The sequence below is a fragment of the Antechinus flavipes genome, chromosome 1, assembly GCF_016432865.1.
Source record: "Antechinus flavipes isolate AdamAnt ecotype Samford, QLD, Australia chromosome 1, AdamAnt_v2, whole genome shotgun sequence".
Classification (NCBI taxonomy): domain Eukaryota; kingdom Metazoa; phylum Chordata; class Mammalia; order Dasyuromorphia; family Dasyuridae; genus Antechinus; species Antechinus flavipes.
The window spans coordinates 153,357,311-153,374,227 of record NC_067398.1 but is presented as its reverse complement, the minus strand read 5'-3'; the positions used below and the strand labels follow the sequence as shown (position 1 = coordinate 153,374,227).

The 16,917-nt window shown below is 35.3% G+C and overlaps 1 protein-coding gene across 3 annotated transcripts in view; it reads right to left on the bottom strand.

Annotated features, from left to right (window-relative positions):
- Positions 1–5,793: 5,793 nt before the first annotated feature.
- The window catches only part of PIK3R1 (phosphoinositide-3-kinase regulatory subunit 1), a 96,026-nt gene continuing 84,902 nt past the window's right edge, over positions 5,794–16,917 (bottom strand). For all 3 annotated transcript variants that reach the window (XM_051991597.1, XM_051991606.1, XM_051991609.1), the window contains 9 exons: positions 16,568–16,673; positions 15,796–15,894; positions 15,503–15,683; positions 15,071–15,196; positions 13,735–13,877; positions 13,222–13,398; positions 13,051–13,119; positions 11,366–11,536; positions 5,794–10,219 (listed from right to left, as the gene is read on the bottom strand). In XM_051991597.1, the coding sequence (XP_051847557.1) occupies positions 10,030–10,219; positions 11,366–11,536; positions 13,051–13,119; positions 13,222–13,398; positions 13,735–13,877; positions 15,071–15,196; positions 15,503–15,683; positions 15,796–15,894; positions 16,568–16,673 (1,262 nt within the window). In that variant the 3' untranslated portion in view covers positions 5,794–10,029. The remainder of the gene's footprint in view (positions 10,220–11,365; positions 11,537–13,050; positions 13,120–13,221; positions 13,399–13,734; positions 13,878–15,070; positions 15,197–15,502; positions 15,684–15,795; positions 15,895–16,567; positions 16,674–16,917) is intronic.

Here is a 16,917-nt window from a genome sequence, read left to right as displayed (position 1 = left end):
CAGGTGTTGACACTATTCCCAAATGCATCCTTTCAACATTAGAAAGACTATAGTATCATTTGGGATGCTGCTAAAATCAAGTGGCGTGGATAAATGGGAAAATTAGACTTCAGTGATGTTGAACCTTTCCCTTGACCTTCTTTGCTATCAGCAGCAACAGCTAGTACTGAAGTACCCGAGTGACTATCTTCTGTGGGCATTCACCCCCTGGTCTTGCAGTTTGGGCCAAAATCTTAGCAAATGATTAGGGTTGCTTTTGTACGCAGGTGCCTTGGACCACTGGTTCATGGAATTTCAGAGCAGGAACTCAACTTTCCATTAACAATTTAAGCAAATACAAATGTTAGAGTTGAAAGGGACCTTAGTTGTCATCTACTAAAGAAGATTGGAGAGAAGTAATTTTGCTGTTTTGTAGTAAAAAGGTTTAGGCAGAACTAGGATCTGGGCCCAGAACAATCCAATTCTCTTTTCCACTGTCATACCCCCTCCTTTTAATAAGAGTGGTTATAAGGATTAGAGTGTGTTTTCACATATGCTAACTCTTACGCCCAGAATTAGTTCCTTGTCACATGTATTGTGTTGGAATCATTTCCAATCTTTAAAGTCAAGGTTGGGTTCCACTTCCTCCAAGAACTTCCCCAAACCCCCAAGATATAAATAAAACATGAATAGGGGTTTGGTGCTGAATTTGAAGTCAAAGAACACTGATGTAAATCTGAGAACAAGTTATCAATCTCTCTAACTCTCAATTTCCAAATCTGTAAATTGAAAGGGTTGAATTAGATTATCTTAAAGATTTCTTCCAGTCCTAGGTCCAGAACTCTATGATCTTTTGTCTTCAGATATATCATAGATTTGTTTATCTCTCTTATGTACTTATATTGCAATTTTTGTTATAGATGTATAAATTACATACATAATATGCATGTGTGCACATTTGAATCATACATGTTATGTATGTCTATCCACATAACATGCTATGTGCATGTTTGTGTATGCACATAATAATGTGTGTATGGGATACCTATAAATGTAAGTGTATATAAATATATTCATTTACATATATAAAAATAGGCATGCATATTACACATACATATAACATATTTAGCTGATGTCATATTCCCCCAGCAGAATGTAAATTTCTTGCAGATAGGGACATGTGTCTTTGTACTTCTCTCACCATCTGGTCCAATGTCTAGAACATAGTGGGTGTTCAAAAGAACCAACTGCAGCATTTTTACTTCTCACTGAAACAGTCCTTTCAGATTTTAGTGGAAATACTCACTTATAGCAGTGTTTCTACTCCAAAGAAAATTTCTTTAAAAACTTCCCAGACCAAAACTAACATATACATTCTCTTTCCCACCATTTCAACCAATTCCAGAGAACAGGCAGATGGCATATTGACTTACAGCCATATAGTTGGCATCTGTAAAAAGGCAAGGTCCTGGTGACTGCATTTTGGCAGATTTGACAACTTTCTGGGCCAGATCTTTGACTTTTGGAGTTCAGAATCCAACTTAAATTGATTAATAAATCAACTTAAATTTTAAAAAATCATAGTTGCTTTGAAAATAAAAGCTTTTATATTTGGGTAAGATTTTATTTAAACAAATCCTACTGGGCACAGCTAAAATCTGTAAGAGCAAGAAGTACAACTGGGCTCCTTCAACAACTCTTCCACAGATATCAAAGAAACATCCTAGATCAGGTCTGGACTGGGAAATCTTTAAAATAAATAAATAAATAAATCACACAAAATCATTTTCCCAGCCAAGAGGAAACCTGGGCCTAATGGGGGCATTCCAGAATGGAGAACAGTTTTGAGTCTTACTGATCTAAGAACAATTTCAGAAGCCAACAAGGGTTGTGTGGATATGACCCCAAGAATTCTCTATCTGCCTTTAGCCCAGTCTGAAGCCTGCAGCAGTAAACAAGGGCAGAAATTCCAGACCAAAAAAGAATTCTATCATTGGGAAGTAGCAATTTTTTCTAGTTCAATAGTAAAGATTGAATCCAACAGCAAACTACAAGGACTTATAACAAAGGGTAAGTCAACAGGAATATTGCTCAGATCCAAATCTAGGTCAAGAACTTGAAGAGTTCAGATCATGAGGGCAGTAATCAGATTTTGTCCTGGATCTGACCACTCTGGAGCTTTATTGCTTACATGCCTTTGGACTGAGTTATATTTGAGATCTTGAAATAATGTGACACAATAGCCACAAAAAGGCAGCAAAAGGATTTAAGAAGATTAAAATTCAACTCAGATATTATTCCTAAAATTCATAAAACACCACTCTAACAAAGTCTGAAGCCAGGAAATAGACTAGAAGAATGAAGAACCAAAAAGAGTCCTACATAATGAGCTACTATGGCAAGAGAGATGTTCCAGACAGAAAGCCAGAAGAGAATCACTACAAAACATCTACAAGTAAAGCAAGTCTCAAAAAAAAGCTTGTGCATAAGTCAACTAGAATTCCTGAAAGAGAAGAAATGAGACTTTTAAAAAGAGCTAAACATTATTTTAAAAATCAAATGAGAGCAAATGAGGAAAATGAAAAAATAAGAAATGAGCTATGGAAGAAATATTTGTAAAAAGAATTAACAGCTTGAAAGAGGAAGTACTTTATCTAAGAAAAATATCATTAAAATTAAAACTGATCAGAATAAAAGCTATTGACTCCAGAAAACAAGAAATATTAAAATAATCAAAACATTTAAAATAGTGTTCATAGGAGAACTTTGACTAACTTGTATCTAAAAATCAAGGATCTATGTATTTTAGAATCAACAGACATAGAATCCAAAACAATCCTAAAAATGATCCCCACTAAATCATAGGCAGATAAGATACAATGGATAGAGAGCTGGTCTGGAGTCAGGAAAACCTGAGTTCAAAGTTAGGTTCAGGCATTTCTTAGCTGTATGACACTGGGCACAGCTTCTGTCTGCTTCAACTATAAAAGGGATATGAGTACTTACTTTACAAGGTTGTTATGAAGATCAAATGAAATATCTATAAAGTGCTTTTTTTACAGGGGTCCTCAACCTTTTTAAATAGGGGGCCAGTTCACTGTCCCTCAGACTGTTGGAGGGCCGGACTATAGTAAAAAACAAAAACTTTGTTTTGGGGGCCTTTAAATAAAGAAACTTCATAGCCCTGAGTGAGGGGGTTAAACATCCTCAGCTGCTGCATCTGGCCTGTGGCCGTAGTTTGAGGACCCCTGTTAGTACCTGACATATAACAAGCACTTAATAAATGCTCATTTCTTGGACCCAATAAATGGTGAGATAGCCCCCTATAAGGGAAAAAAAAAATCGAACAAAAGGGAACTCATTACATTTTGAGTTGGATAGCTCTGTTGGATAGCTTTTTTTTCCTTATAGCTAATCTAAATTTTCTTTTGCATCATCAATTCATTGCTCCTAGGTCTGCTTTCTGGAGCCAAAGGAAGTCAAACTCTTCTTCCACAACAGCTCTTCACATACTTGAACAAACTAATCCCCAACTCTTCTCTTTTCTGGTTTATTGTCAGGTCCTTCCACTGAACTTCACAGGGCATAAACACAAAGCCCTTCACCACCTGTGGCCCACTTTTGGATACTGTGGTTTTCCAATGTCTTCCATGTTTTAGGTTTTTCAGTGTCTTCCATATTACACACACACACACATATATAATCACCCAGAACTATTCAACACAGTGCTACTAATATGGTCTGACCCAGGCAGGACACCAAGGGATTGGGATTTATGATTTCTGTATTTCTAGGTCCTTGAATCTAGACATATATACATATATGTCTTAAGATGCATCTTGGAAATCTAATAGGATTAGGAGAGAAGATGGAATATTTCAGGTAGGAAAAAAAGAACTAAATACATCTCTCTTAAGCAAACCCAGGATGACAAGATCTTTTCCGGAAAAGCTAAAAAGTTCCCTCTTTCTTCCATTTGTGAAGGTAAATTTTTTTACCCAAATATGAATTGGCATTTGTCTTATTACATTCAACAGTTTTACATCCCATTGTGACCTTTTTGAATCCTGTCATATTGTTTTAACTATACTTTTCAAGATTATGTCACCTGCAAATTTGATGGCCACGCCATCTATATACTTCTATCCAAGTAAATAACCAAACCATTAAATAACACTGGGTCAAACACAAATCCCTCCTTCCCAGATCACATTGAGCCATAAATGATTACTCTGAGTCTGGCCATCCAACTGGTTCCAAATTTATCTAATTATATTTTCATTTGGTCACATCTTTATAACTTTTGTGTACTTAACTGGAAGCTAAATATAAGTGTGAAAATGTCCTAATCTTCACAACCATAAATCTTTGAATCTATTGACTAGACTTTGTATGTATTTTTAAAAATGCAACAAGACTAAACCCCTTAAGAGGAGATAGTATTTTGCAAATCCTCTATATGTTCCCCAGGTACATTGCACATTGGCTGGTACCTTTGGAGGAATTCTGAGATTGAGCAGGAATCAGAGCCTAAACACCACATTCAATGGGTTTGGGTGCTCATTATTTATTAAAATTCACAGTATGAAACAAGATGGGGGAATGGGATGTAAGTTGAATATTAGAATCAATGCTCATTATCTCCAAGTACTTTCTCTTTTGGAAGGTCCTTCAATCCTATTGTAGATAGTACAGAGAAGCCTTCAGTGAGGATGGGGAAAGGAGATGGGATAAGTGACCAATGATTATTGAAGGGCAAAATAGCCGGGGATAGGTATTGACCTCCCTCTATTTTATCCCAGAGAACTAGGAGTAATAAGATTGAAAAGGTACATTCAGGCCTAGCCTCAAGAAAAACTTCTAAGATTTTGAGCAATCAAAAAAGTGGAATAGAGATGGTTGTTTTCCTATCACGTGAGGTCTTCAAATAAAGACCAGATGATGACTTGTCAGAGGGTTAAGAGATTCTTTATTCAAATACCAATTAGACTCAAAAGCTTAAGTCCCATCTGACTCAGATTCTGTTACTTACTGATCACTAAATAGACAAAGATTTCACAAATGAATTTGGGATTCATCTTCACATGACAGCACTTTTAAAGACATTAAAAGAGGATCCTCTCTAAGTTCTAGTCTCTTTAAAAAAAAAAAAAGGCAACACAGCTATATGGGACATACACTAAAATCTAATTCTAGTATCCTTCATGAAATTTGTTCTGCTTCATCCAAGATCCATTTGGTGAAGTTCAGAGGTCATTACTAAAGGGCCATTATTAAGCTTGTTTCTTTTTTGCTTTTAGCTATAAAAACTTAAGGGAGACATAGTTTTATTGTCACTGAAAATGTTGTGATCTGCAGTAGCAGAGATTGTATTTTAACCACAGATCTTTGAAATACTGAATACAATTAAATAATTAACTTAGAAGATCATAGAACAAAAGTTTAAAAAGTAATCTCAGATCCTCTCTAGTCATGGATTTATCTGGTCATGGATCTCTAGATTAATCTCCATCATTATACAGATGGAAAGTAAGACCCCAAAAAATCTATTTTTTTGCTCAAACAATTAAGAAAAGCAGATTTGACCTCAGGTTCTCTGATTGCAAAATTAGTTTCCACAGCCCTGTTGCTTACAAATAACTCTGTAGCTATGGTATGAATATGACTATGATGATCCCCACAAATCATTATTACATTACATATGATGTAATGACATTACATAGTTTAAATTCAACCATATGTAGGTTACCCCAAAATATAAAGAGCTATTCTGAGAATTCCTTATAAAATGATCACTTAAGTCTCAATCCAAAATTGTTTCAAAACAACCTTTATTCTTTTTGAAGACCTAATACAATGCATCAAAAGCAACTTAAACAAGACACAGAGCCATCAAATCTAGAGCTTGAACAAAATTTCAAGGAGGTACACTTCCCCAGCACCCCCACCCCATTGCCTTGTAAAGGCAAAATTACAACTGACTACCATATTTCCTCCCTCTCGTCAAAGACCAACTTTATTTTAACAATATAATTTTTTTTGTAAAAACATTGAACAAAGCTTTTTTAAACAAAGTAACAAGAAAAATGAACTTTAATTTTTTTTAAAAAAATTAAATAGCAGCATCCTGGGCAGCTAATGCTCTCTCTCATGGTGACACGTGTAACAGTAACATGGATATTCTTTTCAATTGATCCTAACCCCATCTTCTTCTAGGATAACAACCCCACCCCTACCCCCACCAGCTGGAGGTCTTATCTTAAGAAAAATTTGGCATTTTGAAACTTTGTCCCATGGGAGGCATTGTGCTTTGAACTGCCCCTCTCTTATAAGACCCTGAACCTACACAGCTACCAGGGTCTACTTCCTAACTGACTTGGATACCATGCATAACAAAAGCACAGTTGTTACAACCAGCAATGAGTCCCTCCCAAGGAGGGACATCAGTAGGACATCCCAAGCACAATAACTCATAACCAGCTACAAAACAAAGCCACGGATTCCCCACAGCAACAGCTCACAATGACACATTTTGACTCTACACACTTGGACAAGGATTTCTCAGCTGAGATTCATCCAGACCAGCCTGCAAGGAGTTAGTATTTTTTTTTTCAAAAGGGGAAAAAAGAGCAAGAGAATTACTGTACTTCTCATTTCACTTGCAAACAATTTTCACCATTGTAGAACAAAACTAACAAAACCTTTAAAACACACACATACACAATTGTTCTTAGAAGTTTGGATGGTTATGTGCTTGAATGAACGCAATGATTGTGTATCTTTTTTGCTGAAAGGTGCACTGAAAACACAGTCCATGCACATATGTGAATATATATTTATATAACTATATATATATAACTATATATATATATATATGGGTCTCAAGTCTAAGTTGTAAGATGATTCAAAAACATGCTTTTTTGTTTTTACATGTACTTATGATCTCTCCTTCCTTCCTTCCTTCCCGTGTAATGAGAATGAGGACCAATGCTCCCATTCCTACAGCCCTATAATGGCATCTTTGTACCTTAGTTTTTAGCTTTCCTTTCTAGGGATATCACATGGATGGGAAAAATAAGGTGAATAAAACAGTTCTCAGAAGTAGCTCTAATATATGTCAACATTTAATGTCTACAGGAAGCTTCAATTTGGATTTTGTTAGCACTGACTTTTGGATTTAACTGAAAGGACACTGCAGAATGCTGGTGAAATGTCTGGAAGTACAACTATGATGGGCATGCTACTCAGCAATCAGAGAGGCATTTGGCAGAGCTGTAATATCATATATATGGCATAACTTGCTATGATATGTTGCTATGAATTCTGCCTCATTATTTAATAATAATAGTAACTTCTGCAAATGTGCTTGTTAGCTACAAGGAAAGCAAATGTTGGAATATCAACATTTCCACTGAAATCATATTAAGAAAAATTCTTAGAATTAAAAACAGCAATTTTGTTCTTGTGTGTTTGCCTACGGAATGTACTTCATCTCTGATCCATCTTTATTTCTTCGCTTGCTATATCTGGGTTACAATGAAAGCTAGTTTAACTACCATATACTGTTATACTTTTGTGACACATGAGATTTTATCTACTCATATCACCCCCCAAAGGGATCACAAAGAAAGATTGTTAAAGAATTTACTGCAGATGAATTCTAATTCATCTGAAGAGAAGGGAATGATCATAGTTTTATATAGCTCAGAAAAAAAAAAAAAAGCTCATTAAATTTTAGGACTGACAGTCTTGGACATGAGTGAACTTTGGTCTTAAATATGTGAAATATTTCAGTTTGAGAAAGATATAACATTCCGCAGAAAAACAAAGTCAATTGCTGGTTTCCAAAAGCAACTTAAAAACTTTCACAGAAGCAGAAGTGGAGAGGCAAATGAAGTGTAGATGAATTTAACCAATCTCTTAACAGCACTTCCAAAGTTAAAATAATGTCTCCAGACTTTTGTGTTAATTAGCTTGGACAGTGACCAGAGAGAATCTACTAGGATTTATTCCTCTCAGTACATATATAAATCCTATTAAACAAAACAGATTTTATATATGTAAATTAAGGAAAATAGACCTTTACCTACCCTAAAATTGGAAGGACAACTTTACTAGATTATTCCTATTGCTTCCAGCAAAGTAAGACACAATTATATGGATAATTGGTGAAAAAGCAGTGCCAAGAATTCTGGAATGGTCATACCACTGATGCAATGTGGGCGATGATGATGACATGTCTTTGGTTCTTGTACCCCCAAAAATGGTCAGCTGGAATATACCTGGTGCCACCACAGTTAAAATGTTGTTTTAGAACCTGCCTTCCCTTCTAATCATTTTAGAAAATGGGAATCTTAACTCTGAAAGAATAACACTTAAAGGCTCACCTTTAAGTGACCATAAATAGGTGTCCAAACAAACTTAGGTATTTTTCTATGAATAAAAAAACATACTTAAGAAATTTGCTTCCTAAAAACTGAAATATCTGACCAGCTGGGTGAAGCTTAAGGGTTACAGTGGTTGGTTAGACTATCATTTATTGGCTATGAGTAATAAATCAAAAGGATCTGGAAAAACCTAAAACAAATTACATCATTTGTTCTCTGCAATCATTAAGGGAAGAAGGTGCAAATTATCTTTCCCTTCTCACCCATCTTTCCCCTTTTCACCCCACCCCATCAAATACAAGAAGTTTACAATGTTTTTTTAAATAAACATCATTAGGTACCGTATTTTTCAGAGAGTCTTAAAACAATGTTGTTGGACTTCAATGATATTTTGTAATATTCATATATTTTTTTTATTGAATAAAGCAGCTTTGAAGCTTATCAGGCACTGCCCAACAAAACATTTAGTCCAAAAATCTGTTATGAACTTTTTAACCTTGGGCTAACAGCCAAGTATTCTGTACAAGGAAAATTGTAAAATATTTCAGTTTTAATTCTGAAGCCAATTTTTACTGGCAACCTGTACATTTCTCTTTAAAAAAAAATAACAAAATGAATATTAATAAAAAATCAGGGGAAACAACATTTTCAAGCAACAAAACCTGGAAGAGGGGGAGCTTATTCTGAAGGTACATTTAAAATTGAAATACAACTTAATGAAAAGGAAGAATTGCATAGCACTAAGGATTTAGCCTTCAGCAAAACAATGAAAAGAGAAGCTTGTTTGGTTTTGATAGGAGCCATCTATTCGATAGTTAGTCATCCGATATTATGTACATATTATATATATATACTGTATTTCACTTAAAGTCTTATTTCTCTCCAAGCTTGATTTCTCCAAACTGGGTGGTTTGTTGGTGGTGATTTTTTTTCCGGTTTTTTGTTTTGTTTTGTTTTGTTTTAAAGTCTAAACAAAACACTTCCTGGCACTTGGCTACTATAGCAATTCTTCTGAACAGACACAAAACCAAAGTTTTCTTAAAGTGTCCCTCTTAAAGTGTCCCTCTTAAAGTGTCCTTTTAAGTGGAAGTGTCTTTCTGCTACATATTCATTCATTCATTCATCAGAAAAATGAAATAATCCACAGTGCTGTATGTCTGGGTCCACCGAGCACAGTGGCTTTCCAAAATCCAATCCAGGCTGGACTGATCAATTCTCATAGCAGGGCTGCTGAGCCCTGCCTGCCCCTCGGTTCACACAGTCCAAACGTCAGGCTGGTAAAGCTTCAGAAAGCGTAAACAAGCACCATGTTAGTTAAAGGCCTCTATGTCCCTGCAGGCAGAGATTTAGCATTTTTTTTTCCTCTTCATGTTTTTTTTTTAAATTAAAAAAAAAACAAAAAAACAAAAAAACAAAACAAAAAAAAAAAAAAAAAAACCATCACTCCGGATTAGAAACGTGCGGTCACAGCACAAGGCTGCATTCTCCCCCCGCGTCCTTTTATTTTTCCCGAAGAAAGCTCTAGTCCTATCTGAAGACAGACAGCTTTGTTTCTGCAGCTCAAAATCACAGGTTAGGCTGAGGTGGGGAGGAAGGGGAGCCCTTTGCTTTCCAGAGGCCTCAGTGTTGTGGAACTTTTAGGTAAAGATACAGTATGATCTCTTCATCGCCTCTGCTGTGCATTGACTGGGTAGGCTAGGGTGACATTGAGAGAGTCGTTGTGCTGGACGAGGGACGTGTGTTGGTAATGGAGCACCAATTCTTTCAGAGAGTTGTACAAATTATATGGCTCTGCAAATCCATACCCAGTCGGCGTTTTGTTTATCACACAGTGCTTTACTTCACCATCCACCCTAGAAAGGAGAAAAGGAAAGATAAAAGTTAGTTATTCTGAGATCTGAGTTTATGGAAGACTTAACTTTGTAATTACGAAAGAAATAAAGGAGATTAAAAAAAAAAAAAAAGGTAAGAAACTGGCTGGAAGTTATGGACTTCTCCCTTAGTAAATAGCTTAATGACAATTCTTACACTGCTAGTGTCTGATACTAAGGCAGATAGATAGTAAAATGCACAGAAAAATCTAAGCTCAAATACAGCCTCAGATATATATAATTAGCTGTGTGACTGTGAAAAAGCATTTAAAGCTCTGTTTGCCTCAATTTCCTGATCTGTAAAATGGGGATAATAATATCACCTACCTTCTAAGGTTGTTGGGAGGAGCAAGTGAAATAAAAATTATAAATCACTTAGCACAGTGCCTGACACATAGAAGGCACTATATAAATATTAGCTATTATTTCTATTATGAACTATTCTTCACTGTAGACAGGGCTCTGAGCTTTGAGTCAAGAAGATCTGGGTTCAAATTCTACCTCAAACTACTACACTTTTCTCAGCTAAAAAACGAGATTAATACTTGTTAATAACCCAAACCTCATTGGGTTGTAGCAAAGGTGAAATGAGATGACAGATAGAAAAATATTCTGAAAATTTTGTCTTCATATCTATAGTCCTTACTCAAAGTTCTTATCAAACTCTGTTTCCTACAAGATGCTCTTAATTATGTCGAAGATGGTCTTTTTGTTACCGTTTACTAAGATAACCTATACTTCAGAAGTACTATTATTAAATTGAAGTTTATTTTTCAAGACTATTCTCAAACTACTGAAAAGACAATTTCAAAATACACTAAAATGAAGGGAGTGTATACTTGACTTGTCAGAATGAATGTCAATGAGTCTTATCTGTCTAACCCATGTTGATCAGTGCTCAATATGGCCTTGGTGAGCATCAAATGGCAGTGTTCCTCTATGCTGTAATCCTTTTTCTGTGATTTAATCCCTTAAAGACAAGGAACTATGTTTTCTTAATTCCTCTGATCCCTAGTAATATCTAATGCACTTTGTTACATACAGAGCCTCCAGAAATTTTTATCGATTGAATGAATCCTGATTTTAAGAAATATCTGAAATAAAATAAAATTCACTGAAAATACATACACTACAGAGCAAGCAAAGCATCCCTGTTTGCTGCTCTCTCGGACCAGGAAAGTGCCGTCCCGTTTGCCGCGCAAGAGGTTCTCTGCTTTGCTTCTGTTGCTGCTTCCCACATTCCACGTTCTCTCATCATGGTGCGGTAGATCCTCGTCATCTTCCACCATTGAATATTGGCTGCACAAAAATGAAAAAGGTTATTTATATTTAAGATGCACATTAGTATATATTGTTGGCCACTCCACTAATTCATGAAGAGCATGCAACATTACCATTTGTATAAGGCCTTCCCACATCCACAAAAGAGGATCAGAAATGTAAAGTAGAAAGGAACCTTAAAAGGCTAATCCAACCTGTCATTTTAACAGATGGAGAAACTGGGGCCCAAAGACTTTAAATGATTTTCCCAGTGCATAACTTGGGTGCTTTGGTGCCAAATCCAGAACTAGAGTGGTGACCATCATTTCAGATTTTGCCCTAACCTGGAGTTAAGCCTTGACTATGTCTCCCTTATTGTCTAGACAAAAATGTCAAGCCAGTTTCATATTGTGAGGCAAGAGAAGGATTTGGCTGAAAATCCTTATCTTTCTTATTTTAACATGGTCAGTTGCTAGAGATGCTAAAATGATATCAGTTACTCTCTTAGATGCCCCCTGAACATATCATCCCCAGATAGCCATCGATGCTTGCTATCAAAGAACTCCACGTACAATCCCAATAGCAAAATACCCGAATGCAATAAACTACTAATTCTTCATAATTTCACTCAATAAAAATCCTGGGAGATGGACTATTCTAACATTCTTCAAAGAATGAAAACAACCCTAAATATTGACAGAACATATTTTTTCCTCTGATAATTTCAGAGAAAACTTTTGGCCCTCTGGACCTCCTTCAGGGTCACTATTATGAATATCTATGATCATTTTACAGAGGAGAGGGGGAAAATGCTGGTGACTTAAGACTTTCTGTCTAGTTAGGTTCTAAGAGAGTTTACTAGTTTACTCTGGAGGCTGTTCCAAACTTAGTGAATTTCCTACTACTCCAGGAAAGAGACATCAAATAAAATAAATCAAAAGCACTTTGAGAAAGGAAAGGCTATATACAAATTCTATCTCATTTGATGTTCACAACAAACTGAGTGGTAGGTGCTACTTTTATCCCCATTTTATACTTCAAGAAACCAAGGCAGACAAAGGTTAAAATGATTTGCCCAGCAAGTAGCAAAGGCTACATTTGAATTCAGACCCTCTTAACTCCCAGGTCCAATGCTCTGTCTACTGCACCGTCTAATTTGGAAGCAGAGATTTGTTATGAATTCTGATCCTGACATTTAATAGGCGTGTGATATAGGACAAGTCATTTAATTTTTGTCACTAGCAGGAAAAAAAAAATAGGGGCCTAGTTTCATTTGTAAAATGAGTGAGTGGAACCAGGTGATTCTTAAAATCTTTTATGGTACTAAGTCTATGATCCTGTATCCCTAAATCTGTGCTCCAAAGGCCATTTACCTCATTCTAAGAACCAATTAAAGATTTTAGTTTTCTGTTCAATAGAAAAATAAAAATAATTTGCCCTCCATTTATTTCTCCAATTTTACATGTCTAAGTTATTGCGTTAGACCCTAATGCCTATGGCCTCCCACCAGAGTTAAGCAATTTCTTGACAATATTCTCATTGTGGATACTTACTCTTCTGTATTTTCATTGCCCAACCATTCATTCAATTTCTTTTGTCGGACACCTTTCTGAGTCAACCACCTATAATTAAAACAAAATAAAAATCAAGGTCAGGGTATAATGATATAGAATACATCACCTACAAATAGTTCACTTTGTTAGCTTTCAATTAAATTTTCTTACATCAAGTATTGGTCCCTTGTCTTCCTCAGTTGAATGAGATCTGGTTTAATGCTGTTCATCCGCTTGTCAATCTCTCGATACTCAGCTGCTTGCTTCTTCAAATCCTCCTCCAACCTTCGTCTACTATCCACTATTTCACTGATTCGAGACTTTAACTTTTCATAATTATGCATAATCCTGGAGGAAAGAAACAGACTTGTTCGACAGTAGGCTCATACATGAGGTTTCCATATAATTGATAATAATTTTCGTCCCAGGGCAGCTAGATGGCACAGTGGATAAAGCACCAGCCCTGAAGTCAGGAGGACCCGAGTTCAAATCTGGCCTCAGACACTTAATATTTCCTAGCGGTATGACTCTGGGCAAGTCACTTAACCTCAATTGCCTCAGCAAAAAAAAGTAAAAAATTTTCGTCCCAGAAGTAAAGTTTTTCTCTCAACTAAAGAAAATACCATCTGGGACTCAGGAATTTTAGACCAAATAAAAATATTAACCCTTTAAATATCCACTGACCTTTGTATTTCTTTTTCATTTCCTTCACGTTTAAACTTTTCTATGTATTCTTTGCTGTACCGTTCCTGGGTTTGGCACTGTTCTTCAAATATCTTTATTGTTTCATTAAATGCTTCGATTGCTGTTCTTTTCATTTGGATTTCCTGCAATGCAATTTTTTTTAAAAGATTTAAAGCTTCAGATGAAATAGACAATACCCATCACGACACAGACAAAACAATTGATTGGTTTCATTCATTCAAGGGGTATGTTGCTGAGTCTGGAACCAGAAAGACTTGAATTCAAATCTTGCCTCACACACTAGCTACGTGATTCTGGGCAAGTTACTTAATCCTGTTTGCCTCAGTTTCCTCATCTGTAAAATGAGCTGGAGAAGAAAATGGCAAACCATTTCAGCAGCTTTGCCAAGAAAACTCTAAATGGAGTCATGAAAAATTGGACACAACTACAATGATTGAACAAAAGCTTTCTAAGATCACTAAACACACCGTTTCCTTGCGCTGCTATTCCATTGTGAATCAGTATCTTATGGCATTCATCTTTCCCCACCTTATCTGCCTCAGATAAGTATCTACAAAGAGGCCAGTGGAAGAGATCAATCACAGAGAACCCTTTGAGAGATAGATTTAGATAGCGATAGATAGATATACACATACATACACACGTACACATATACACACACAACCCCCCAACACAAAACTTCTTATATCTATGATTCTAGTAATATTTATATTTTAAAAAGGCTCTTTTATATATATACATATATAAAAGAATCTTATATATATATATGTATATATATATATATATATAAAAATAAAAGAATATATATGGATTATAATCTGTATATATATATACAGATTATAATCCATATATATAATACATATATACTTGATCCTGTTTTTTAAAAGACAAATATAACACTATATCATAAAAATACTGATTATATATTATAATTACTACACACACACACACACACACACACACACACACACACACTCACACTCTCACACACACACTCTCTCTCTCTCTTTCTCTTTCTCTCTCCCCACAAAATTTGCTCCTCAGATTTTTCTTTTTTTTTTTTATGATAAGTATGTAGGATCATAGGAGCATCATAAAGTCTTGGAAGTCACCAAGTTCAGACCCATCATTTTACAGATGAGAAAATTGAGGGCTAGAGAAATGGATTAATTTGGCCAACATCCCAAAGCTAGTAAGGGACTGAGCTTAGAATCAAAATTATATACCCTCTGACTCCCAAAGCCAGATGGTGACCAGATTAAAATCCAATAACCTAAAAAATTCTGAAGTTAAAATGTGACTAGAAATAACTTACCTGAGATGTACGAGTATAATCTTCATATAATCTATCATATTCTCTGCTTTTTTCTTGGAATTGAGTGTTATATTCATGTAATTTCTTTCCTACAGCTTCAATACTATCTTCTTTTACTACTTGATCCTGGAAAAGAGATTAAATTAAAAAAAATTTTTTTAATTGAATTTAAAATTTTCTCATTAAATTTAAGATTAAAGACATTTAATTTGGACATTGTTTTTAAAAAAAAAAAAAACTATTTGGGAACACACAAAATTCCATTCAACTATTTAAAAAAAGGAAAGGACATTTTCGACTGTAAAATTTTCAAACATGATTTTGTACAAAGATAAATCAGTATACTACTTCAACAATTATTTTTTCAGAATTATTTTAGTGATTTACAAGCAATATCTTGTTTAAAATCTAGTCATAATTGGATTCATTTACCTGTTGGTATTTGGATACTGGATAAAGTAATTTCACATCCAGTTTGGGATTATACTGAGCTAGAGATTCATTCCGGTAGTGGTTTATTAGTTCAACCACAGAGTTGAAAGTCAGTGGGTCAGAGAAGCCATATTTCCCATCTCGATGAAATATTTTGATTAATTTATTATTTCCTCCTTTCCTGTGAATAAAATACCAGAAAACAGTGTTAATCTCTAAAGTTCAACTTCTCCTATTTAGGAAAGTGTTTTAAAGTCAATCTAAATGCTGATCTCTATTACATGCAGTCTTACCTAAGTGTCAGAGTATAGTCCCCATGCATTTTAGTGGAAGCATCTCGGACCAAAAAGGTACCATCTGCTGTATCACGCAGCTTTTCATTTACTTCTTCCCTGAAGTAAAAAGAATAGTAACAAAAATAAATACCCACTTCTGTGAGGTAGTGGTTTTGGCTTTCACAACTGAATTTTTCTTTTGCTTTCCAGATTAAATTTCTTTATTCTGGTTTTATTTGGAGACAAAGCACTTTTCTTTCTCTCTCACTTAAATGTCTCTGTATAAGCAAGTACCTCAATACAAAGATAAAAAAGTATTCAACAATCTCATTGCTATAATCCTTACAAAAAGTCCTTTCAATCTATTCCAACATCTCTGAACAATCGACATGGCTAGGAATGACCTCCCCAATTACGATATAGGCTTTCAAAACCATTGCTCATTTTTGGTATAACTGTGAAAGGATTAAATCTTGCAAGTTTTGCTTTTAGCAGAAGGTGCAACATTTCACTCTGTCTCTAAGCACTGCCCTTTTAATTTAAGCTCTTCCTAGGCATGTCAGACAATCATAAAGCTCTGAAAGTATTTAATTTCATAAGGCATCAGGCCCTCATTGCTTCTCAAGTCCCAGTGACTTTTTTTGGTCATCTTTGGAACAGAGCCAACTATGCTTCATGTTTATGTTGGAAGCTATCTTGAAATGGATCCCAGCAAGCTGGTAGTTTTCCTGTTCTTAATAATGAGAAACATAAATGGGACATATACAATCACTTTGTATTGCTGCCTTACCTTGAGATGTCTCCCCAGTACCACTCAGCATCTTGTAAGGACATATTGTTATTCATACCGTTGTTAGTTGTTACAGTAGTGGGTTTGGATGGCTTGGGAGGCAGTGCTGCAAAGGATGGAGAGAGGGAAACAAAGTTTATTTTCATTCAGTCCAGAAGAAAAAGTATACCTATCATTCTTGGGACAAATGACATCACAGTGTATGCAAACAATTAAGCAACTGTGAAATACAGTCCCCGAAAATAGCAACTCCTGAATATATCTTGGACAGTTTTATTTAATATATTTCAAAGTATGAATCAAAAAAATTCAAAGTTATAGTAAAGAAAACTTGTCTGAAACAGACAAGT